Source organism: Rhinopithecus roxellana, chromosome 3 (genome assembly GCF_007565055.1).
Source record: "Rhinopithecus roxellana isolate Shanxi Qingling chromosome 3, ASM756505v1, whole genome shotgun sequence".
NCBI classification, from domain to species: domain Eukaryota; kingdom Metazoa; phylum Chordata; class Mammalia; order Primates; family Cercopithecidae; genus Rhinopithecus; species Rhinopithecus roxellana.
In genome coordinates this window covers 165,328,982-165,353,832 of record NC_044551.1, presented here as the reverse complement: position 1 = coordinate 165,353,832, position 24,851 = coordinate 165,328,982, and the positions used below count along the sequence as shown (strand labels likewise).

General features: G+C 44.7%; 1 protein-coding gene across 1 annotated transcript; it reads right to left on the bottom strand.

The window, feature by feature from the left end:
- Window positions 1–83: 83 nt before the first annotated feature.
- Window positions 84–22,058, bottom strand: LOC104676215 (zinc finger protein 454). Its single transcript, XM_010380990.2, has 6 exons — window positions 21,991–22,058; window positions 21,570–21,836; window positions 20,220–20,355; window positions 16,268–16,394; window positions 15,774–15,863; window positions 84–1,443 (listed from the first exon to the last, which is right to left on the bottom strand). Coding segments are annotated over exons 2-6 (1,686 nt in total). The 5' UTR covers window positions 21,572–21,836; window positions 21,991–22,058; the 3' UTR covers window positions 84–112.
- Between the last annotated feature and the right edge of the window lie 2,793 nt (window positions 22,059–24,851).

The window sequence follows — 24,851 nt, the reverse complement described above, 5'->3', positions numbered from 1 at the left end:
AAACTGATGATCTTGATGTAAGCTTTCATAGTTATTCTCTAGAATGGATTATCTTACATTCAATAATTAATCTACTCAGTCTCAAAGGTCTTCCAGACAAACTGCACTCATGTCACTTTTCTCCAATATGATGTCTCTGATGCTGAATGAGGTTTGCAGTCTGGTTAAACGCTTTCCCACATTTGTTACATTTGTAGGGTTTCTCTCCTGTGTGAATCCTCTGATGTTGAGTAAGGTGGGTGCTTCGGATAAAGGCTTTCCCACAGATTTTACATTTGTAAGGTTTTTCTCTGGTATGAATTCTCTTGTGTTGGGTGAGGGCTGAATGGTCACTGAAGGCTTTTTCGCATATGTTGCATGCATAAGGCTTCTCCCCGGTATGAATCCTCTGATGCTGGGCTAGTGCTGATTGATCCCTGAAGGCTTTCTCACACAAGCCACATCTGTATGGTTTCTCTCCAGTGTGAATTTTCCGATGTCGTGCAAAGGACGAATTATCCCTGAAAGCTTTCCCACATTCATTACATTTGTAAGGTTTCTCTCCAGTATGAATTCTCTGATGTTCAGTAAGGGAAGAGTTCACCCTGAAGGCCTTCCCACATTCATTACATTCAAAGGGTTTCTCTCCAGTGTGGATTCTCTGATGCTGAAGAAAACTTGTGCTCTGATTAAAGGCTTTTCCACATTCATTGCATTTATAGGGTTTCTCTCCACTATGGATATTCTGGTGTTTGGTAAGATGTGCCCTGCACACAAAGGCTTTTTCACAAATGTTACATTTAAAAGGTTTCTCTCCAGTGTGTATTCTGTGATGATGGGCAAGGTGTATATTTCGGATAAAAGCTTTCCCACATAAGTTGCATTCAAAAGGCTTCTCTCCAGTATGAATTTTCTGATGGTACGTAAGTGAGGAGCTCACTGAGAAGGCCTTGCCACATTCCTTACATTCATAGGGTTTCTCGCCAGTGTGAATTCTTTGGTGATGGATAAGGTGCGTACTCTGGTGAAAGGCTTTCCCACATTCTCTACATTCATATCTTTTCTCTTTAACATGAATTTTCTGATTTGGGATTTTTTCAGTATGAATTTTCTGATGTTTATTAAGAGTTGAACTCTTAGAGAAGACTTTCCCACACTCACTACACTCAAAGGCATTTTTGCGAGGCTGGAATCCCTGACTTTGAGCACTGTGAAGAGATGAGCTCATAGTGCTGCCAGATTCATCCCATTCCTGTTCACCAATCCCAGATGGGGTGCTGGGGTGAGTGAGCACCGCTCGCTGCAGACTTATCTCCTGGCCTCCACACTGCCACTCCAGCAGGCTAGCACGCTTCCAGTGACTGCTGCTGCTGAATCTTTCCTTTATTGTCCATTGGCCCAATTCTTCTTCAGGAATCGCCACCTTGAGAGTAGATTTCTTACTGGCAGGCTGGGTCGTCCAGTCTGAAACACATCAAAAATAAAAATGTCCGTTTTACCCTAGTAGAACATTTGGATGGGGTGAGATGATGAGCCTGTTCATAATGCTAACAGGCAGGTTTCGAGTTTGAAGATTTTCTGAAGTAACAACAAGAAAGGACAGAAAAGAGGCGTGAACAGGGGACTACGGCAGGGGTTGACCTCACGTATAATGTATGAGGCAGGAGAGCTTGGAAGCATGATCTTAGAAGTCACAGGCCTGGGTTAGAATTGAGTACAACACATATTTTCTTTGTGATAATAGGGAAGTTATCTGATTTTCTAAGCCTAAAACAAAAACAAAAACAAAAAATGGATAAAGACCACATGGTGCTAAGAGACAAGAAGAAAAGTGCCCTGTCCATTCAAATGAGATGGTTTTTAAAACAACACAGATGTGGCCTTAAGAAACCACTGAAAATAGCAGTCAACACTTGGTAGGAAAAAACCTTGACTCTAGAGTAAACTAAAATCAACATATAGGCTCATTTGTGCATTCAGATGAATAATAAAAAGCCAGGCTGCTGTACAGGCTGTGTGAAATGTTCATATCTACTAAAATAATAAGGACCTCCTATTGCTTGTGAGGAAGCAGTGTCTCCAGACCCAGATGAATAATGTGACACCAGGGGAGGAAACTGTGCCATGAGACATTTTGTGGCAAAGTTATCTCAGGATAAACGCTGCAGCTGTAAGCACTGCCGGCAAGTATTCTCAGGGCAAACAGGAGAGGGGCTAAAATGTAATACTAAGGACTAGATTCTAAACACAGATGATGCAAAATTCATGAGAAATCCTATCAAGAACAAGCCATCCTTATTACCTCCTTTTCCCACTCGCTCCAGAAAATCTTCTACAAAAAGGCACTCCTGGTATCATTTTATTTTATTTATTTATTTATTTATTTTATTTTTTTTTTTTTGAGACGGAGTCTCGCTGTGTTACCCAGGTTGGAGTGCAGTGGCGCGATCTCGGCTCACTGCAAGCTCCGCCTCCCAGGTTCACGCCATTCTCCTGCCTCAGCCTCCAAGTAGCTGGGACTACAGGCGCCCGCCACCACGCCCGGCTAATTTTTTGTATTTTTAGTAGAGACGGGGTTTCACCGTGTTAGCCAGGATGGTCTCGATCTCCTGACCTCGTGATCCGCCCGCCTCGGCCTCCCAAAGTGCTGGGATTACAGGCTTGAGCCACCGCGCCCGGCCCTGGTATCATTTTAGAATCAAAGAAACAAACCTCTTTACTTATTAGGAAAAGAAAGGTAAACAGGCACATTTCAAGACTAAAATCCTGTTGAGCTCAGAATAATATATCCCTGTTCAAAACAAAGAATGGTCAAAGTTAAACATCAGTACTGCCAAATGTCAAAATGTTGAGGACTGACTTTCACTTCCGGCCAAAGAGAGTAGCCCGTGGCAGACCAACATTTCTGCAGAGACAACTAGAAAATCTGAACTGAAAAAAGTTATCTGTCTGAAGGCATGAGATGTCACCCAGGCCGACTTTATAGTCTAATATTTGGGAGAGAATGAAAATATAGAGAGGTGATCCCAATACTCAGTGGCTTGTTACTCAAACATTTTATTGAATTCTTAAGGTTTACAGGGCAAAAGATTAAAGTTAAGCAGAAATCCAGAATTTTCCAGTCTTTCGGTACAACAGAACCGAGACCTTCCAAGGAGAGGTCATGATAAACATGTGAAGCTCTCAGCTGGGACTCCTGCCGGGCTACAAAACCAGCAGCGCGGGAAACTGCCGGGCTACAAAACCAGCAGCGCGGGCAACTGCCGGGCTACAAAACCAGCAGCGCGGGCAAACGAGCAGTTGACAAAGCTTTACAAATACTGTGACCAACCTCCAGCTATTCCAGCCCTTGGCTGGAGGAGGATGGTTTGCTTGCGCTCTAGTTGCTACTAGGGAAGTTAAATCTTCTCTGGAAGAACAACATCTAGAGCCTCTGCTCTCCGTCACACATAGTATCAGGGACGCAATAAAAAAAGGCCGGCTGTGCTAAGAAATTGAATGAAGAGGGAAAAACAGACAATAGAGAACCGCAGAACACAGATACCAGAGTTATCGGATGTGAACCTTAAAACAACCACGATTAACGCGTTCAAGGAAACAGGAATGAGAATTACAACAAAGAACTGGAACAGAATAATCAAATGGAAATTCTAGAACTGAGAAATACAATAACTGAAATTATGAATTCAATAGTCTTTAACAAGATATCAAACACAGCAGAAGAGAGGAATAGTGAGCTACAAAAATACATAAGCAGAAAATATCCATAGTAAAACATGGCTAAAAAGATAAACACTATTTAAAAAGAAAAAGGTTGAAAAATGAACTCTGAGAAGGGCTATAAACTCCAAGGCTAACTACAAAGAAAATTCACCTAAGCAGTACTGAAAACCAAAGATTAACTTGAAAGTTGCTTGAAAAAAAAAAAATGATACATTACCTTTGAAAAGCAAAATTAAGACTGGCAGTGTCTTAATGAAAACAGTGGAACCCAGAAGACAATGAAGTAACATCTGAAGTGTTGAAAGAACCGAACAGTCAAGCTAGAATTCAACACACAGAGAAAAATCTCTAAAAATTAAACATGAAGTAGATATTTCCATACAAATAAAAACAGAGATGGTGTCACTAGCAGATCTACATTAAAAGAAACACAGATGTGTTCCAGGTAGAAGAAAAATAATTCCAGGTGGAAATATGAAAATGTAAGAAGGCATGAAAAGCAATGGAAAAGTTAAATATGTGGATAAATAAAAATACAATTGATTACATGAGACAATAATTATAATGTCTTAATGGACTGCAAATATATGTGGAATTAAAATACATAGCAAAAATAAAGGTAGAAGGAAGAAAATGCTGTTAATTGTTTTTTTTTTTTTTGAGACCGAGTCTCGCTCTGTTGCCCAGGCTGGAGTGCAGTGGTGATCTTGGCTGACTGCAACCTCTGCCTCCTGGATTCGAGTGATTCTCCTGCCTCAGCCTACTGAGTAGCTGGGACTACAGGCGTACGCTGCCATGCCCAGCTAATTTTTTTTTGTATTTTAGTAGAGACAGGGTTTCACTGTGTTGCCCAGGCTGGTTGTGAACTCCTGAGCTCAGGCAATCTGCCTGCCTTGACCTCCCAAAGTGCTGGGATTACAGGCATGAGCCACCGTGCCTGGCCAAAAATGCTGTTAATTTTTAAGATTGTACCACTGTCTGGGAATTATTAAAAGTAAAAATTTATTTTGGACAGTAATAAGCTGGTTTTATTTATTAGCATTAACAATAAAAGACTAAGTAAAGAAGGTTAATTAACAAGCTAATACAGAGTAAAAATGGCACAATAAAAATATTTAATCCAATAGAAGGAAGGAAAAAAGGACAAGGAATTTAAAGCAAGTAAGTGAAATATAAAATAAATAATAGGAGAGTAGATATAAAATACATAGTAACTTACCTAAGTTATTTTTAAAAACTAAGATTGTGGGCCAGGTGTGGTGGCTCTCGCCTGTAATCCCAGCACTTTGGGAGGTTGAGGTGGGCAGGTCACGAGTTCAAGAGATTGAGACCATCATGGCCAACATGGTGAAACCCCATCTCTACTAAAAATACAAAAATTAGCTGGGCGTAGTGGCGGGTGCCTGTAATCCCAGCTACTCGGGAGGCTGAGGCAGAAGAATAGCTTGAACCCCGGGAGGCAGAGGTTGCAGTGAGCTGAGATCATGCCACTGCACTCCAGCCTGGTGACAGAGTGAGACTCCATTTCAAAAAAAAAAAAAAAAAAAAAAAAGATTGTGAGACTGGATAAACAAAACATAATTGAATATCACTTAGAAAAGAAATACCAAAAATGTAGACACTGAAATAATAAAAGAATTAAAAAGGATATATCTTACAGAAGAAAGGTGCTATATCCATACTAATAACAGACAAATCACACAGTATTTGAGAAGACAGACTTTAAGGTATTTTATATAGACAAAAGGGTCAATTCTCCAGGAACATACAATAAATTTTCATTTGTATGCACACAACATAACTTTAAAAATGTATAAATGAAAAATAGAATAAAAAGGAAAAATAGATAAAGCAATAATCACAGTGAAATATGTTCATATGGCACCCTCAATGACTCAGAAATCAAATCATTAAAAAAAGGAATGGACTGGCCAGGTGTGGTGGCTCATGCCTGTAATCCCAGCACTTTGGGAGGCCAAGGCAGGTGGATCACCTGAGGTCGGGAGTTTGAGACCAGCCTGACCAACAAGGAGAAACCCCACCTTTACTAAAAATACAAAATTAGCCAGGCGTGGTAGCACATGCCTATAATCCCAACTACTCAGGAGGCTGAGGCAGGAGAATCGCTTGAACCCGGGAGGTCGAAGTTGCAGTGAGCCAAGATCGTTCCATTGCACTCTAGCCTGGGCAACAAGAGTGAAACTACGTTTCAAAAAAAAAAAAAAAAAAAGAAAAGGAATGGGCTGGGCATAGTGGCTCATGTTCATAATCCCAGTACCTTGGGAGGCCAAGGCAGGAGGACCACTTGACTCTAGGAATCCAAGACTTGCCTGGGCAATATGGTGAAATTTTGTCTCTACAAAAAATGTTAAAAGTCAGCCAGGTGTGGTGATGTGTTCCTATAGTCCCAGCTACTCAGGAGGCTGAGGTGGGAGGGTCGCCTGAGCCCAGGAGTTCAAGGTTGCAGTAAACTATGATCACACCACTGCACTCCAGCCTGGCTAACAGAGCAAGAACTTGTCTCAAAAAAAAAAAAAAAAAGAAAAAAGAAAAGAAGAAAAACAAAAGTAAAAGAGAAAAAGGGGGCCAGGCGTTGTGGCTCACACCTGTAATCCCAGCACTTTGGGAGGCAGAGGCAGGTAGATCATGAGGTCAGGAGATCAAGACTATCCTGACTAACATGGTGAAAACCTGTCTCTACTAAAAATACAAAAAATTAGCCCGGCGCGGTAGCGGGCGACTGTAGTCTCAGCTACTCAGGAGGCTGAGGCAGGAGAATGGCGTGAACCCAGGAGGCGGAGCTTGCAGCGAGCCAAGATCACGTTACTGCACTCCAGCCTGGGTGACAGCGAGACTGTCTCAAAAAAAAAAAAAAAAAAAATGATCTCAACAACCCAATAAACGCATTTGACTTCAAATTCTCAATTGTCCCCCATTAATCTACACTTTCAGCCCAATTCTTATCAAAATTCCAGCAGGAATTTTGTGAAAATTGAATAGCCAATTCTAAAATTCTAAGAGGAAAGGACAAAACTGGAGAATTTACATCAGCAAGTGTAAGGCTTATTACAATGCTAGGGTAATTAAAGCAATGTTGTGTTGACACAAGATTAGATAGAAAGAATGAAAGAGAATAGAGTCCAGAAACAAATGTGTACACAAACAGACCCATGGAACAGATTATAGAACCCAGAATCAGACCCACGGACATGCAGTCACCTCATATATGACAAAGGTGGCAGTGCAGTACGATGGGGGAAAGATGGCCTTTTCAGCAAATGATCCTGGGTCAACTGGACGACTCTATAGAAAATAATGAGTAATCAATCCTCTGTATAGACTGCAGACCTAAGTACTTAAGACAAAATACTAGAGCTACTATAGGAAAACAGATCTTCATGGGCTTAAGATGTCCTAAATAGAACACAAAAAGCGCTAACCATAGGCAGGAAAAAAAAAAAAAAAAAAAAAGATCTCTGATGAATTCAGGTGTCTGAAAATTCAGAATTTGTATTTATCAGATGGCGTCATTATCCAGCGTGGGAAACACTGTTTGCAATGCATATATATGACAGAATTCTACATTCTAATACCCAGCCCTGTAAGCCAGTAACAAAAGATTAGACAACAAAATAGACAGTGGGGCAAAGACGTATAGTTACTTTAGAAGACAGGGTATTGAAATACTAAAAATAAGAAGATCAACTTTAGTTATAACCATACATCCTCTAGAATGGTAGAAAAAACATTTTAAAGATAATATTAAATGTATAAGAGATGATATGGAAACCTTGCATTTCACTGGTAGGAGTATAAATTAGTATAACCACTTCGGAAAACTATGCGGCTATGTCTGTTAAAGTTTGCATATGCATAATCATAGTACTCCTAGCTATTTAATCAAGGAAAATGTGTACCTATATTTTCTAAAAGTTGCACAAGAAATGTTCATAATGGTACTATTTGTAATAGCTCTAAGCTAGAAATAAGCCAAATGTCTAGCAACAGTAAAATGTACAAATAATGACAGGTTTGTATGGCTAAACATTATACAGCAACGAGAATGAACCAACTATTGTTCCAAGTGACAACAAGGATGAATCTCAAACATACTGTTGAAAGCAAGAAGCCAGACATGAAAGAGTACATACTGTATGATTTAAAGTTTACAAACAGGCAAAACAAATCTGTCGCCAGAGTCGCTGTTACCTTTACTACAAAAGAAACTGCGAGGGGACTGGGTGGTTCTAAGGGGTGCTGGTAATGTTATAATTCTTGATATGAATGCTGACTACGCAGATATATTTAAACAGTAAAAATTCACTGAGTTGGACATTTATGATCTGTGTAGTTTTGGTATACAGATGTATACAGAAAACAGTTTCTGTATAAACTTCAAAAAAAGTTTGCTTTAAAATATCTGGGAGATGGCTTTCAAAAATAATCAATAAAAACACCAGTGTCTAGCTTTCTTTTCTGTCAGCTATTGGCTACTGACATCTATTAAAACCTTTTATTGATTGTGATTAAAAACACAACGTCTCTATATAAGAGAATATATGGCTTAAAATATTTTTTGAGGGTAATTATTTGACTTTTTAAATATTTTATATTACATAATAACACTCATCTTCAAGAAGAGTTTATGAAGAGGGGCATCAAATGCATCCAGGTTTGACCACACTGAAAATTAATTGAGGTGTGAATTAATCCAGTTCAGTAAGACGGGACTTACTGGCACTGATCTAGCCTGCAGTATGAAAGAGCACTCTGCACTCTGGTGTGAGCACCTCAGGCACGCTCACTGGGGCCCAGGTCACTTCAGGGCAGGCTGAATTAAGGAGCCATATCCCTACCTGCACTGGTCCATATTAAAAAAAAAAAAAAAAAGATGGTGTTATAATACTTAATGTAGGGTTTGAAGTGGCATGCAAGTAATATGTTCCAAGCTTCCTTTATAATGTAGTCAAGAGGGTCACACCCAGGGAGGGACCAAACACTAGACCAATTCACTCCTCAATCACCACAAGTTTCAAGAATTGGTCCCATCAATTTCATCTCAAAGTGGAAGTTAGGATGAATAAAATAAGAAAGATTGGGCCGGGCGCGGTGGCTCACGCCTGTAATCCCAGCACTTTGGGAGGCCGAGGTGGGCGGATCATGAGGTCAAGAGATCAAGACCATCCTGGCCAACACAGTGAAACCCTGTCTCTACTAAAAATACAAAAATTAGCCGGGTGTAGTGGCGGGCACCTGTAGTCCCAGCTACTCGGGAGGCTGAGGCAGGAGAATGGCGTGAACCCGGGAGGCGGAGCTTACAGTGAGCCGAGATCTCGCCACTGCACTCCAGCCTGGGCGACAGAGGAGACTCCATCTCAAAAAAAAAAAAAGAAGAAAGAAAAATGTTATTTTCGTTGACTTGGTGATGGCTACAAATTGTATAAATTTGTCAAAACTAATCAAATTTTACACTTCAAATTGGTGAATTTTATTCCATGTAATTGTAATTCGATAAAGCTGAGTAAGAATTATTTTTAAAAACCTCAGTAGAAGAGTTGGAAGACAAAGTTGTGGAAACTTGATAAAAAGCACGTACACAAAAGAGCATAAAAGATGAGAATTTCAATAATAAGAAAATTAGAGACCAGTCTAGTGTGTCCATTATTAGTATCAAGTATTCCGCAAAGAGAAAAAGAAAAAAAACTGAAAGTGGAAATCAAACAATAATAGAGAAAATGTCCTAATGCCAATGGGCAGGAATTTTATTTTACTTATTTATTTTTATTTTTTGAGACACAGTTTCACTGTGTTGCCCAACTGTTGTCCAGCCCAGCACTCCAGTCAGGCTGGAGTGCAGTGGTGCAATCTCAGCTCACTGCAACCACCACCTCCCGGGTTCAAGCGATTCTTGTGCCTCAGCCTCCCGAGTAGCTGGGATTACAGGCTCCCGCCACCACACCCAGCTAATTTTTGTATTTTTAATAGAGATGGGGTTTCACCACGTTGGCCAGGCTGGTGTCAAACTCCTGACTTCAAGTGATCCACCCACCTCGGCCTCCCAAAGTGCTGGGATTACAGGTGTGAGCCAACATGCCTGGCTGGGTGGGAATTTTAGATGGAAAGTTTCACTAAATGCTCAGCCAAAGGCTCACCAATGCTTGGTGGATAAAAATAGATCCATGGCAGGAAACATCACCGGGAAATTTAAGATCACTGGAGTAAATGAGAAGATCTTGCAAGTTTTCAGAGAGGAAAAACAGGTTACAAATGATTAAGAAACAGCGATTTCGGATTTCTTTTTTTTTTTTTGAGACGGAATCTCACTTTGTCACCCAGGGTGGAGTGCAGTGGCGCGATCTCAGCTCACTGCAAGCTCCACCTCCTGGGTTCACGCCATTCTCCTGCCTCAGCTTCCTGAGTAGCTGTGATTACAGGAGCCCACCACCACGCCTGGCTAATTTTTTGTATTTTTAGTAGAGATAGGGTTTCACCATGCTGGCCAGGATGGTCTCGATCTCCTGACCTCGTGATTTGCCCATCTCGGCCTCCCAAAGTGCTGGGATTAGAGGCGTGAGCCACCGAACCCGGCTGTGATTTCGGATTTCTTAACAGCAGCCTAAGGTCCAGAAAACAATGGAGTAATGTGAAATTTCTGAAGGAAAATGATTCCCAGTGCTGAATTCTATCCAGTCAAATGATCCATGAAGTGTCAGGGAGAGAAAAAGACATCTACAGACAAGCTAATAGGGTAGAAAACATGTATGTCCTCGCATTCTTCCTATGGAAGCTACAAGGAGATGTGTGCCACCAAAAGGAGAGAGCAAACCATGAAAGAAGACACGGGACACAGTGAACAGCACAGTGAACGGCCCAGGATAGAAGTGGATTCTCAGGATGCCAGCTGGGCACCAGCTGCAGAAGGCCGAGCCTTCTAGAATGGAGGTCAGAAGGCTCCAGAAAAGATGACGACAATGAGAGAAGGACTGAGATCAAATTAATGATCAATATATACTCAACTAAGAACTAATGAACTCTAGGAATACATTGCTTAGGAAAGCAAAGTTGTCATAATTTCCTACACAGTTCAGTTATGACTAGTGTTTGAGAATGTCAACACTGACTATTGACGAAGTCAAAGCTACACTACAACCGGGAGGACGGCGAGTGGAAATTCAATAAGCAGGAGTTGGTGAAGGGGCCGGGACCGAGTTTAAGCCTCACTTTGTATAGAAAGAATTCAATACATACTGTCTAAAACGGAAAAGCCAAGAGGTAGCAACACAAACATGTCACTTGGAGAAATGGAAGCAAATATGTCAAATAATCAGCTAAAAGAAGAGAGAGTGGCTACTTCTAGAGAGGGCAAAAAGGGGAAGTGGGGGGAAGAGCCACCATTGTTCACTATAAACCTCATAGAGTTTCATTAAATGCCTGTATTACTTCAATTAAAAATAAATGCTTAAAAGAAAGAAAAAGGGGGAAAAACAATAAACTCCAAAAAAGTTGAAGGAAACAGTGAAGAACAAAAATTAATAAAATAAACAAAAATAGAAAGGATCAGCAAAGTCACATGTTTATTCATTTAAAAGCCTATTAAAAAAGACAAACTTCTGACAACACACAGAAAAAAAAAGAAAAAGGTAAAAATTATTAGAAATGAACTTATTCAGCAAATACATACTAAGACCTAGTATTGCCCAAGATACAAGAGCAAACAAGACAAAGTCCTTTCCTCATGGATCAAAGGGTAGAAAAGATGATTTAAATAGGACACAGAAAGCACTAAGAATAAATATCATAAAGACGAATACTGATATATTTTACTTCATCAGATAAGAACTTCTGCTCATAAAGAAAGAGACACGGTAAGCTATGGACTGGACAATGGACATTCACATGAACTGATAAAGCAGATTCCTAAATACAGACAGAGCTCCTACGAATGAACACAAAAAGAAACTGTCATAGAAAAATGGGCAAAGAATAGGAGTGTGTCAGTCACAAAAAGTAAATAATCAGTCAGTATATGAAAAGATGTTCCACCTCACTGGTAATGAAGGAAACGTAAATAAAACCCACAAGATACCATGTCTCAGGAATAAGACTAACAGAAGTTTTTAAAACTCTGATAGCTCCAAATTTGGGCAGGGATGTTAAGTAACAGGAATTTGCATCAACTGTTAGTATAATTTGGAACAACTAATTTGATGATCAATCTGCGAATATCTAGTAAAGTTGAAGGAACATATACCCTTAAATCCAGTACCTCTACATCTATGAATACCCGCAAAGAAACTCCCAAACAAGGGCTGTGTATACATGATGTATACATGTATATACATGATGTACAATATTCAAAATACATTTATTTTGGCCGGGCGCAGTGGCTCACGCCTGTAATTCCAGCACTTTGGGAAGCCGAGGCCGGTGGATCACGAGGTCGGGAGATCAGACCATCCTGGCTAACACAATGAAACTCCGTCTCTACTAAAAATACAAAAAATTAGCCAGGCGTGGTGGTGGGCACCTGTAATCCCAGTTACTCGGGAGGCTGAGGCAGGAGAATGGTCTGAACCTGGGAGGCGGAGCTTGCAGTGAGCCAAGATTGCGCCACTGTACTCCAGCCTGGGTGACAGAGTGAGACTCCCTCTCAAAAAAAAAAAAAAAAAAAAAAAAAAAAAATTTTATAGTGAAACAAAGAAATGATAATGGTGTGTGTAGAAATTACATGTAAGAGCAATAAATAAGAAACAGCTCTTTAAGGCCGGGTGCGGTGGCTCATGCCTGTAATCCCAGTACTTTGGGAGGCCGAGATGGGAGGATTATGAGGTCAGGAGATGGAGACCATCCTGGTCAACATGGTGAAACCTCATCTCTGCTAAAAATACAAAAATTAGCCGGGCGTGGTGGTGGGCGCCTATAGTCCCAGCTCCTCAGGAGGCTGAGGCAGGAGAATCGCTTGAACCTGGGAGACAGTGGTTGCAGTGAACCCAGATCGTGCCACTGTACTCCAGCCTGGTGACAGAGTGAGACTCCATCTCAAACAACAACAACAACAACAACAACAACAACAACAAAAAAAAAAAAAAACAAACAAACAAAAAGAAATGAAACAGAAATAAGAGAAAAAAACTAAAAATGAATCCAACAAATATTTTGAGAATGAATATGAATTACGAAGTAACAATATGAACTAGGAACTGACAAGTGACAATACTAGTTATTTGGAAATGACCAGCACTTCTTTACAGCAGAAACTCCCAGTGGACAAAAAACAAAATAGAAGATCTATTTTTTAAAAATATAACTTTATTAGGAGGCTGAGGCAGGAGGATTGAAGTCCAGAGTTTGAGATCAGCCTGGGCAAAATACTAAAAAAAAAGACCAGGCACAGTGGCTCACACCTGTAATCCCAGCACTTTGGGAGGCTGAGGGGGGGCGGATCACCTGAGGTCACGAGTTTGAGACCAGCCTGGCCAACATGACAAAACCTCATCTCTAGTAAAAATACAAAAAATTAGCTGGGCGAGATGGCAGGCGCCTGTAATCCCAGCTACTTGGGAGGCTGAGGCAGGAGAATCACTTGAACCTGGGAGATGGAGGTTGCAGTGAGCCGAGACTGCACCACTGCACTCCAGCCTGGGTGACATCTTGAATAAAATAAAAAATAAAAAATAAATAAAAAGTAGCCAGGCAGTGGCAGGCACCTATAGTCTCAGCTATTTAGGAGCCTGAGGCAAGAGAATCACTTGAGCCCAGGAGGTTCAACGTTGCAGACAGCCATGATTACACCACTGCACTCCAGCCTGGTAACAGAAGGGGACTGTGTCTTAAAAATATATATATATACATATATACACACATATAATTTATATAAATTATACATTAAATTTATTATTTAAATATAAATAAATGCACAGAATAATTTATATAAAATATATATTTAAATTTACATAAATTATATATACACATAAAATTTTAATAGGAAATGGAAAAGCTATAAAACTTTCTTGAGTCACAAATTAAGTCTTCTTTGATGTCTGACTGGCTAACTGCTAATCATCCTTCACAAACCAGCCTCGGTGCTGCATCTCCAGGAAACTCAGAAATCATGACTGTGGAAACAGAGTGTGGGGAGGGGCCCGGGTACACTCAACTGCGGCTGGCTGTGCTTTCATGTCATCACCCACAGCTGACTATGAAACCTCTGTAGGCACAAAAGTCTTCTTCACCTCCCTCCATACTCCTCTCTCAAGGGTGCAATGAAGAATCAGACTCCTTGAATCATGAATGAATGGATGATTGAACGATTTAGGTAAAAACACTGATGCCAAGGTGGTAGAACTGTGGATGAATTTCTTTTAATTGCCTCCATTTTTGTTATAAGACTATTTGTATAATACAGAATAAAATATTTAAAATGCCTTAGTTTGGTAATGGAACATACAGATTCATAGATTATTCAGAATGCTATTGGATATATTTTAAAAAGTTTTTGTGACAACTGAGTTTTAGAATTAAGACATTTAATTTCTGGCTAGGTGAGGTGGCTCATGCCTGTAATCCCAGCACTCTGGGAGGCTAAGGTGGGCGGATCACTTGAGGTCAGGAATTCGAGACCATGCTGGCCAACATGGTGAAACCCCATCTCTACTAAAAATACAAAAATTAGCCAGGCGTGGTGGCGCAAGCCTGTAGTCCCAGCTACTCGGGAAGCTGAGGCAGGAGAATTGGAGGCAGAGGTTGCAGTGAGCTGAGATTGCACCAATGCACTCCAGCCTGGGCAACAGAGGGAGGCTCCGTCTCAAAAAAAAAAAAAAGAAAAAAAAAAAAAGATGTTTAATTTCCATAACAGATTGGGTTCTAGATATTCCAGGTACACAGCTATTTATTGTAGGATATAAATTCCTGCCTACTACACTGGGTTACTGTGGAAAATCCATAACAAAAGGTTTGTAAAAATATGTGACACTGCAAAATGCTAGCTGATAGTGAAACGCTACAGTGCTTGGGTAAGGCACTAAGCACTCTGGAATACTGGGGATTAAGGGAGCAAAACACAGCACTGCCCTTAAGCCACCAGATACAATGAGCTCCTCAAGACAAGTAACTGTCACCAAACTGTCATGTCTTTTGTATCCGCAGGCAACAAATCTGTGCTACTTACTAGGTGCCAAGCACTGAGATAGGTGTGAGCAACACAGCAAAACATACAATAAACCTGGTCTCGCCGGGCGCGGTGGCTCAAGCCTGTAATCCCAGCACTTTGGGAGGCCGAGACGGGTGGATCACGAGGTCAGGAGATCGAGACCATCCTGGCTAACACGGTGAAACCCCGTCTCTACTGAAAAAAGTACAAAAAACCAGCCGGGCGAGGTGGCGGGCGCCTGTAGTCCCAGCTACTCCGGAGGCTGAGGCAGGAGAATGGCGTAAACCCGGGAGGCGGAGCTCGCAGTGAGCTGAGATCCGGCCACTGCACTCCAGCCTGGGCGACAGAGCGAGACTCCGTCTCAAAAAAAAAAAAAAAAAAAAAAACCTGGTCTCCATGGCACTCGCAGTCAAAGATGATGGCCGGCAAAACGCAGAAAAGAAATAATCCACGTGGGCAAACACATATGGAGGTAGTTGAGGAAAAGTACGTGTAGCTGGAGGAGATAACTAGTAGGCACATGAAAACTGGCTCCTAAGACCAGAAGCTGCCATGCTGTGGCTCCTCATGAGAGAAGGGCAGGCACAGACTGCACTGTCAGATGCTGAACAGGACACCCATGAATGGGCTGTGGGGAGAACTGCCCAGATGAAGTTGAGTCTTTTCTAGGCCAGAGACTCTACTAATCTATGCTAAAGAGTGAGAGAAGAAAAATCATTGCTGGGGAGGGTCCAGGCCTGCTACATTTTGGCAGTGCAGGCTAGAACAAATGTAGTAACAAGGTATTAAGGTGAACAAAGGTGAAAGAGGCTCTTTTCTCAATTCACAGACCGGTGCATTTGCGAGCCTCCCTGCCTTCCCTACGGAGCCTTCCCTACCCAGCAGGGCTCCTCCCGGTGTCTCCCACACACATGATTCTTACCAAGACAGAAGCCTCCAGGGGTATCCTCTGGCATCCACACTTCCCTTTTTTCTAGCTGGGAAAACATATCTGGTTTGGGTCCTAAGAGTCCTGTTTTTAAGGGGAGACAAAAATAAACCACATCTGTTTATACAAGAGATAAAAATGATTGCAAAGATAAAGCCTGGTCCTCAGAACTTGCTGGAAAAGGGGACTTGATAGGAAAGCCCAGGGTCAGGTGTGTTCCCAGCGGGAGGAAAAGATGACTGAGGCCTGACACAATCTGTTCCCATGTTCCTCTCCTTGCCAGAAAGAAAGCATTTGACCCTTTTGAGGCATCCGCAGTGGACTCCAGAAGAGGCCTGTGCCCAGGACACCAAGGACAGTAAGTATTAATAGCACCGTTGAAGACAGCGTCCTCAATTGGTCCAACCAAATCTTCTATATGGTGTCAATGGAAAGGTCCTAAAGAGATCCCCAAAAGTGAAGAGAAACCTTGCAGGGGCCCCACTTACCCAGTGAGACCAGGTTGCTGTAGTTCTCTAGCATCACGTCCCTGTACAGGGCCCTCTGGGCTGGGCTCAGCTGCCCCCACTCTTCCTGGGTGAAGAGTACAGCCACATCCTTGAAGGTCACCGATTCCTGCAACAGCAAATTCATTCTCCTTGATCAGGGGCTACCCATGCACATGGTTCTCTAGAAAAGAGACTGGCAGCCCCTAGAAGCTTGTGGAGATTTACAGGACTGCTGGCACACAGGGAGCTCGCGTTCTGTGGCAAGTTAATCACTCTTCAGGGTCTCCTAGGGGCCTAGCTTTGGACTAGACGTTGCTCCCCACTCTGAAGAAACATATATGGTGGTGAAGATAGGCTTCCTCAGCACTGGGACTTCCAACTTGCCATCCATTCAGCCCAGAACATTTTCTCCATCTCCCTCACACCACCTAGCCCTGCCTCTCCCCTCACCTCAGGGGACCAAATCCTATGCAGGTCTCAGCATAGACACCGCTTGCTCAGCGCAGCCTTCCCTGACGGCTCCTGCAGTTGTCTGTGAGGATCCATCAAGACACTGCCCCAATTTATTGTGATGTTTGGTTTACTTTGTCTCCCCCACTGGACTGTTAACTCCAAGATGTGGGCTGTCCGTCTCCACATCTCCTGGCCTTCCCCACATCTGGAACACGGCCCAGGTACTCAACACCTATCTGCGGCTGCTCAGCAACTCCTGTTTCTTCAGGGTGTACACACACACACACCCACACACACACACCCATACCCACACTCCCCCACAGAGACACACACACACCCATACCCTTCCACATACATACACACACATACACACAACACACACCCATACACACAACACACAGCCATACCCACACTCCCCCAACAGAGACACACACACAAACACACACACATACACAAAACACACACCCATATCCACAACACACACCCATACCCACACCCCCCACAGAGACACACACACAAACACACACACACATACACACAACACATACCCATATCCACACTCCCCCACAGAGACACACACACCCATACCCTTCCACATACACACACACATACACACAACACACACCCATACCCACACTCCCCCAGAGACACACACACCCCCACACCCTTCCACATACACACACAAACACACACATACACACACGCACACACACCTATACCCACACTCCCCCACAGAGACACACACCCACACCCTTCCACATACACACACACAAACACACACAACACACACCCATACACACACACCCAAGACACATATGCAAGCACACACACACACCTACACACAAACACATACATACCCATACACATACCCCCTACACATAGACACAAAGCACATACACACACACCCATACCCCTCCACATACACACACAACACCCCCCCCACAACATTCACACACACACAAAGCGCACACAACCATATCCATACCCCCCCACATACAAACACACATAAACTCACAGAGGCACACACAAACACAGAGACACATGTGCACACACACCCATATCCATACACCCACATACACACACAAACACACACAAGTGCACATGCACATACACACAACACATACCCATACCCCCCACATACAAACATAGAGACACACACAGAGACATACAAACTCACATACAAAGACACACCCCTACACATCCCCCCACAGACCCTCAACACACACGACACACATGCAAGCACACACACACCCGAACACACACACAAATACCCCCACACACCCTGTGACACCCTCACACACACACGCATGCACATGTGTGCATATGTGCATACACACACATGGGTCCCATAGAACTAGTCATTCTACACAATAGGACCTTGTTCCTTCTGATTAGAACTAGTCCCTTTCATAGAAACTCTGAGATGGGGTCACAGAGGAAAGTCTCTCTGTCCTGACACACAGGTGTACCCGAAACCTAACCTAGCATGTAAAATCCAGTAGCTATTACAGCTCTTTTCTTCCCAGTTGGCTGAGAAGTTAAGGGAGCTGGTGTTCACTGAGAAAGAAGAGGTAAGCAGAAGCCCAGAGAAGGAACCAAAGGTCCATGAGAAAGGACTCTCAGGTTATTGTAGACCCCACTTCCATAGTCAACATCCAGTTGCGTCTTTGCCTTTGCATTTGGGGAAACACCTCCATATCTTTCCAATAAGTGCCTGCTGCTGCCTAAGGCAGTCTGAATTAGGTTTCTGTTACCTGCACCCAGATACCTGGCCCATGGCAGGCAGTCAAGAAACACTCTGATGGAAGCCATGAACCCATTTGTCAGGGACCATTTATCGTTCACTTTGTATTTGTAGCCCAGATCATAATTCCTGGCACATTTTACAGCCCTAACATATGTCTGTTGAATGGCAACAAAATTAAGGCAGCCTATAAACACAAGATAAATTGTATGACACCAACAGTGACTTTGAGGAAAAGGTTAGGGAAGGAAAATATCACAGCAGACTGGCACTGTGGGTGGAGACAGGTTTCACAGAAGAAGTGGTGCATGAGACAGGTCCCAAGTGACAAGTCAGAAGCCAAGAGGAGGGAGCAGCCGGTGAGCTGTGCTATGTTGAACATGGCGCTCCCACCTAGCTGGTCATCCTTTCCAGTGATTCCTACCACACATTCCAGTCCTTGGGGAGGTTTAAATGTGAAGGAATTAGAACAATTTAACCAAATCTATCAGAATGTATATGCCCAAATGAATGCTGTCTCCTTCAAAGCACAGTCCATATTCTTATTCTAAAGATGCTAGGACTGCTCAAGTGTTTTAGGAAATTATAGGACTTTTTGGAAGCATAGTCTTCTGAATAATTTCATTGGTAAAAAAGCCAAATTTCATAAAAGAAAAAGAGTCTAATAAGTCACACCTCCTCAAAAAAGTGTTCCCACAATGCTCTTCTTTGAGCTTGTGTGAGATACTGCCCTGATACAGTTTGGATGTATGTCCCTTCCAAATCTCCTGTTGAAATGTGACCTCTAGCGTTGGAGGTGGGGCCTGGTGGGGGGTGTTGGATCAAGGGGGTAGATCCCTCGTGAATGGCTTAGTGCCGTCCTCTTGGTGATGAGTGAATTCTCGCTTAGCTGGTTGACATGAGATCCAGTTGTTTAAGAGTCTAGGACCTCCCACTTCTCTCTCTTGCTCCCTCTCTCACAGTGTGATACACCTGCTCCCCCTTCACCTTCTGCTATGATTGGAAGCTTTTTTGTTGTTGTTTTTGTTTTTTTTTTGAGACGGAGTCCCGCTCTGTCCCCCAGGCTGGAGTGTAGTGGCCGGATCTCAGCTCACTGCAAGCTCCGCCTCCCAGGTTTACGCCATTCTCCTGCCTCAGGGTCCTGAGTAGCTGGGACTACAGGCGCCCGCCACCTCGCCCAGCCAGTTTTTTTGTATTTTTTAGTAGAGACGGGGTTTCACCGTGTTAGCCAGGATGGTCTCGATCTCCTGACCTTGCAATCCACCCGTCTCGGCCTCCCAAAGTGCTGGGATTACAAATTGGAAGCTTTTAAAGGCCTCATCAGAAGTAGATGCTGACACCATGCTTCCCGTACAGCCTACAGAACTGTGGGCCAATTAAAATTCTTTTCTTATCAATTACCCAGCCTCAGGTATTTCTTTAGAGTAAGGCAAAAAGGGACTAATACATGCCTTTACCACTTCAGATCCCTAATCTTATTTGCTAGTGAAAAGAGTACAGGTTTTGATTTCACAGGAACCTGGGTTCCAGTCTCAGCTGTGACATTTATGTGACCTTTAGCAAGTTATACCCACACCCACCAGGATGAGCCAGATAGGGGGTGAGGGTGGGGGGTGGGTGGTGGTTGGGGAGAGGCAACTGAGGTCAGTGTCTGGGTGGGACTGGATTGGGAGAAAAGCTCCCGATCTGAGGAAGGAAACATGCCACCCTCTTCAAATCCAGAAAGCAATTCAGGGGGAAGAAACCCCCACTCACCTGGCCCACGGTTGGCAGGTGGCTGACAGCCATTCTTCTTCTCCGATGAGCCCTCTTAGGGACAGGCAAAGTGCTATGGAGGCAGATGTGGAGCTTCACACCTGCAGAACTCCTCAGGCTAGAAGGGTCTACACACCTGCTATTAGGAGAGGACTGGGTCAGAAGCTCTCATACAGCAGTCCAGAGCGAGGCAGTGAGCCTTCACATCCTGGAAGGACGCCAGGACCCCAAGCAGTGAGTGTTTTGGTTCCTGTTTGCTCCCCATTCTCTCTCCTACTTCAGAGGGTACTATACATTGACTTTTCCTTGCAGAAAGCCTGTTCCAGGCCCAGATCTCATGCCTTCCACCCATCCTCTGGTCCTTCCCTTCAGCCTCACTGGACGATCTCAAGAGAATTTTTTTTTTTTTTTTTTTGAGACAGAGTCTCGCTCTGTCACCTAGGCTGGAGAGCAATGGCATGATCTTGGCTCACTGCAACCTCCGCCCTCCGGGTTCAAGCGATTCTCCTGCCCCAGTCTCCTGAGTAGCTGGGATTACACGCACCCGCCACCACTCCCGGTTAATTTTTATATTTTTAGTAGAGACTGGGATTTAACCATATTGGCCAGGCTGGTCTCGAACTCCTGACCTCAGGTGATCAGCTCGCCTCGGCCTCCCAAAGTGCTGGGATTACAGGCGTGAGCCACCGCACCCGGCCAAGAATTATCTCTTTAACAAGTTATTCAGCTCCAGAATCCACCAGGATGTACCCGAAAAGGTGGGAGCACTGGGGAGAGGCAACTGAGAGCAGAGTCTGGGTTCGATTGGATTGGAAGACCGCTCCGCTCTCCCTCTGCGGCTTTGGAACAGCTGCCTTATCTGGGAGTGACAGGATAAGAGGAAAAGGAGGGTCGTCTTCTTCCTCCTCAAAAAGGAGGCTAAGAAGACTGGCTCTTCACTGTCGGAGCCTTTCAGGCAAACTCTTCTCTGGCCTCAGGGTCCTCACTCTCTGGGGCCCAGTGTGGGTGGCCTGGAGTCACGGGTGGGCAGAAGCGGCGTTTGTGTGAGTTGCGGGGAGGGGAGAGGGAAAGGTTAGGAGCCCTAATCACACACAACCCCCTCCCGCCCCTGCCGCTTCGCCAGGTCCCTCGGGGGCTGCTGCACGGGCTGCCTCCGGCCTCGGAACCACGCCAGGCGCGTATCTGTCACCTGAGCGGAAACCTTGGGCTTCTCAGAGTCCGCTCCAAGACACAGGCCAGAGGCCCTGGCTCCATCTCCTCCACAGGCACTCACAGACTCGACCCCAAGCCCAGGATGACCACCCCTGGCCGTCCTCCCTCTCTCTGTTTGGGATCAAATCTCAGACATACATTCCGGGAAGTTTGGGGCATTGGATCAGCGTCCTCCAGAAGGGACCACAACCGCACCTCCTCGGCTTTGCCTCCGCCCTTCTCCCCAGACGACCTCACGACCGCTCCCGCTCTCCCTCTGCGGCTTTGACCACCGTGCCTGGTCACCCCCGTGTCGCTCTTCGAGGAGCCTCTGCCGGCGGCGAGAGATTGCAAGCGCCACATCGCAGTCAGAACACAATGAGCTGGAGTCTGCAGCCGGGAGCTGAACTGCGCTTGCGCGTTGCCCTGGGAACCGTTGGGCCGAATTCCCACAAGTCTCAGGGCTGCTGCGGTTCTGCCGGCCAGACTCCACTTCCCACAGGGAGAATCAGCGGAGACCGTGCTGCCTTGCGCCTGCGGGAACAGGGCCCCGCCCCCGGGCTTTAGGCGCAGAAACTACCTTTCCCAGAGGCCCCTCCGCGCCGACCTCAGCGTGCTCATCAGAATCTGGAACCTGGTGGATTCTGGAGCTGAATGAACTTACGGAATCGGTTCCGTTCCGTTCGCTTTAGAACCAGGTCACTGCCTTGCACGAAGGCCCAGGAAGATGCAGACCAGGGAAAAGCTGCAGATGGGACAAGGGAGGTTAGTCCAGGGGAGCGACGCCCGATCGCTGAAGAGAGAGGATGGGGAAGGTCCGGAAGACGGAGTAGGAGGCGACTGGGCGCGTTCCTGACGGGGACCGCGCCGAAAAGGCCTGGAAGGCAGCAGGTTTGCGCCTTGGCCTGGCAAGCGCCCGACACTTCCAGCCTGGCCCTGCGGGCGGGCCAGTGCGTGCTGGGGTGGAGACGCCACAGCCGTTAACGCGTGTGCGGTGCGGGGGGACAGAATGTCGGGCAGGGATGTCCTGCTTGGCACCTCAGGACAGAGCCCGTGGTGGCTGGCGGCCCCTGGAATGTTCGGGACGCAGAACACTTCGTGCTTGGGGACTTCTCAGAGGTGGGGAAGAGGGAGAGGAAGGAGCCTGGATACCAGGAAGTCTCCATCCTGGACAGCTGGGTGGTATTTAGAAGGTGGTATTTTTGTTGACCATATTTTGCAGAGACTGTCAAGGATGAGATGAAGCCTAAGAATATCCAACTGGAGATACTTAAGTTGCTTTTGAATAGGTAATTTGCATGGCGCTCAGGAAGGAAAGATGAGAGGGTTTTAACTTTGTGGGTGGTGAAAAACAATCAAGAACGTGACCTGTTTGTCACATTCGGAATCGTTGGCCACGTGTTAGGAAGCAGTGTCAGTGACTACAGCATTCTGTTTGGAGTTTTATTGAAGATTTCATTCTATAGACATTTTGGAGCACTTATGTGTCAAGTGCTTGGCAAGGCCAGGGGCAGCCGCTGGGCAGCCCCTGTAGCAGTTCCCAGGGACCCCGCAAAGCACCAGAGGAGGGGGAGGATGTTGTGTGAGTATCGCTGGTAACCCTTCTCTCTCCCCTCCCTCGTGACTCCAGGTCACTCAAACTGGGCCCCGGAGAGTGAGAACCCAGAGTCCAGGGGCTGAAGAAATAGCTGTGAAAACCCTGCACTCATGGAGTTTTAATTGTACTAGAGGAGGGGTCAGACAAGTAGAAAATATCAGGTAGTGATAACACTACCGTTAGGAGTCAGGGTATGATGGGGCGGGGAATTATTTCAAGCAACAGTTTTGGAAGTTCTCTTTGAGGAGGTAACATCTGAGCAGAGATTTGAATACAGTGAGGGAGGAAACGATGTGAATGTGTGGGTAAAGTGCCTTCTAAACGGAGGCAACAGAAATGCTGTCCAGAGAGAAGTGTGCTTGGTCAACTCCAGGCTTGGCAAGGTCAGTATGACTGGCGGGGGCCTAGTGAACAAGGAAGAGTGTGAGATGGTGTTGCAGGGGTAACTACAGGCCTTGAAGGTAGGAAATTTGGATTTATTCTGTGTGCCTGGAAATGAGTAGATTCGAAACTGAGTGACATGGCTGGGCACATTTTGATAGCAGCACTGGTCAGCTTCAAGGAGGGCAGACAGTGGTGGGGCTAGAGGGGATACAGGAAAACCAATGAGGAGGCAATGACCGCAGTCCACAATTACAAGTAGCCTCCCACAATTATATAACCTTTCTACAAGGCATTTGCTTTGACAGCCTAATGATTCTAAGATACGGAAGGGTTCTGCGTGCTATGCTCAGGAGTTTGGATCTTACTGTTTTCAGGAATATAAGAATAATATGTACTGAGCACTACATGTTGGGCAGTTTTTTTTTTTGTTGTTGTTGTTTTTGTTTTTTGAGACACAGTTTCGCTCTTGTTGCCCAGGCTGGAGTGCAATGGCGCAATCTTGGCTCATTGTAACCTCTGCCTCCCGGGTTCAAGCGATTCTCCTGCCTCAGCCTCCCCAGTAGCTGGGATTACAGGCATGCGCCACCACGCCTGACTAATTTTGTATTTTTAGTAGAGACGGGGTTTCTCCAGGTTGGTCAGGCTGGTCTTGAACTCCTGACCTCAGGTGATCCACCTGCATCGGCCTCCCAAAGTGCTGGGATTACAGGCGGAAGCCACCGCGCCTGGCCATGTTGGGAACTTTCATAAGCACTTTACATTATCTAATGCAACCAAAAACTGAGGTTTGTCCCATTAATAAATGAGAAAACTGACGCACTGATCTGTTAAGTGCCTTGCTCAGGTCCCATGTCCTTGGAACCAGGAGTCCTTCTCCTGTTGATGTTGGAAGGTTCAAAAGTGCTCTTACTACTTGTCACCCAGATGGCAAAGAACTGACATACAAAGGGCCAAGTCTTCCAGAACTGAAAACAGTAATAAAACCTTCATTTATCTGACCCATTTGTCCTGGTGATGCTGTAGTCTGCTAGGAGTATCTAACAGGTGCCCTTCCACGGGCAACTAAAACCAACAAAAAAACTATTCAAGCTGAAAAGCAGCAGTGATACCTGTGATACGAAGCCTGACACACCCTTTGGCTTTAGCCAGGATTCACACACTATATTGTTCTGAGCATTCACTGAGGAAGCCCCCGCTTCTGTGACGGATTCTCATTAGGAACCAGTCTCCTCAGAGAAAGGAGGTGAAAATGTGGTCTGGAGAACCCCCTTCCCTTCTGCTCTATTAACTATGGATATGCAAATGAACACTTACATTTGACCAAGACCTGCATCACCAGTCTGTTTCCTCTTCCCCAGGACAGTGGCTACTAGCCAGTAATTCCTGGGGTCCATTTGCTAAGCCCTGTTAGGACCTTTGCAGTGTGATGTAATAAGATCTTCCTTTAGCCTCATTTCTTC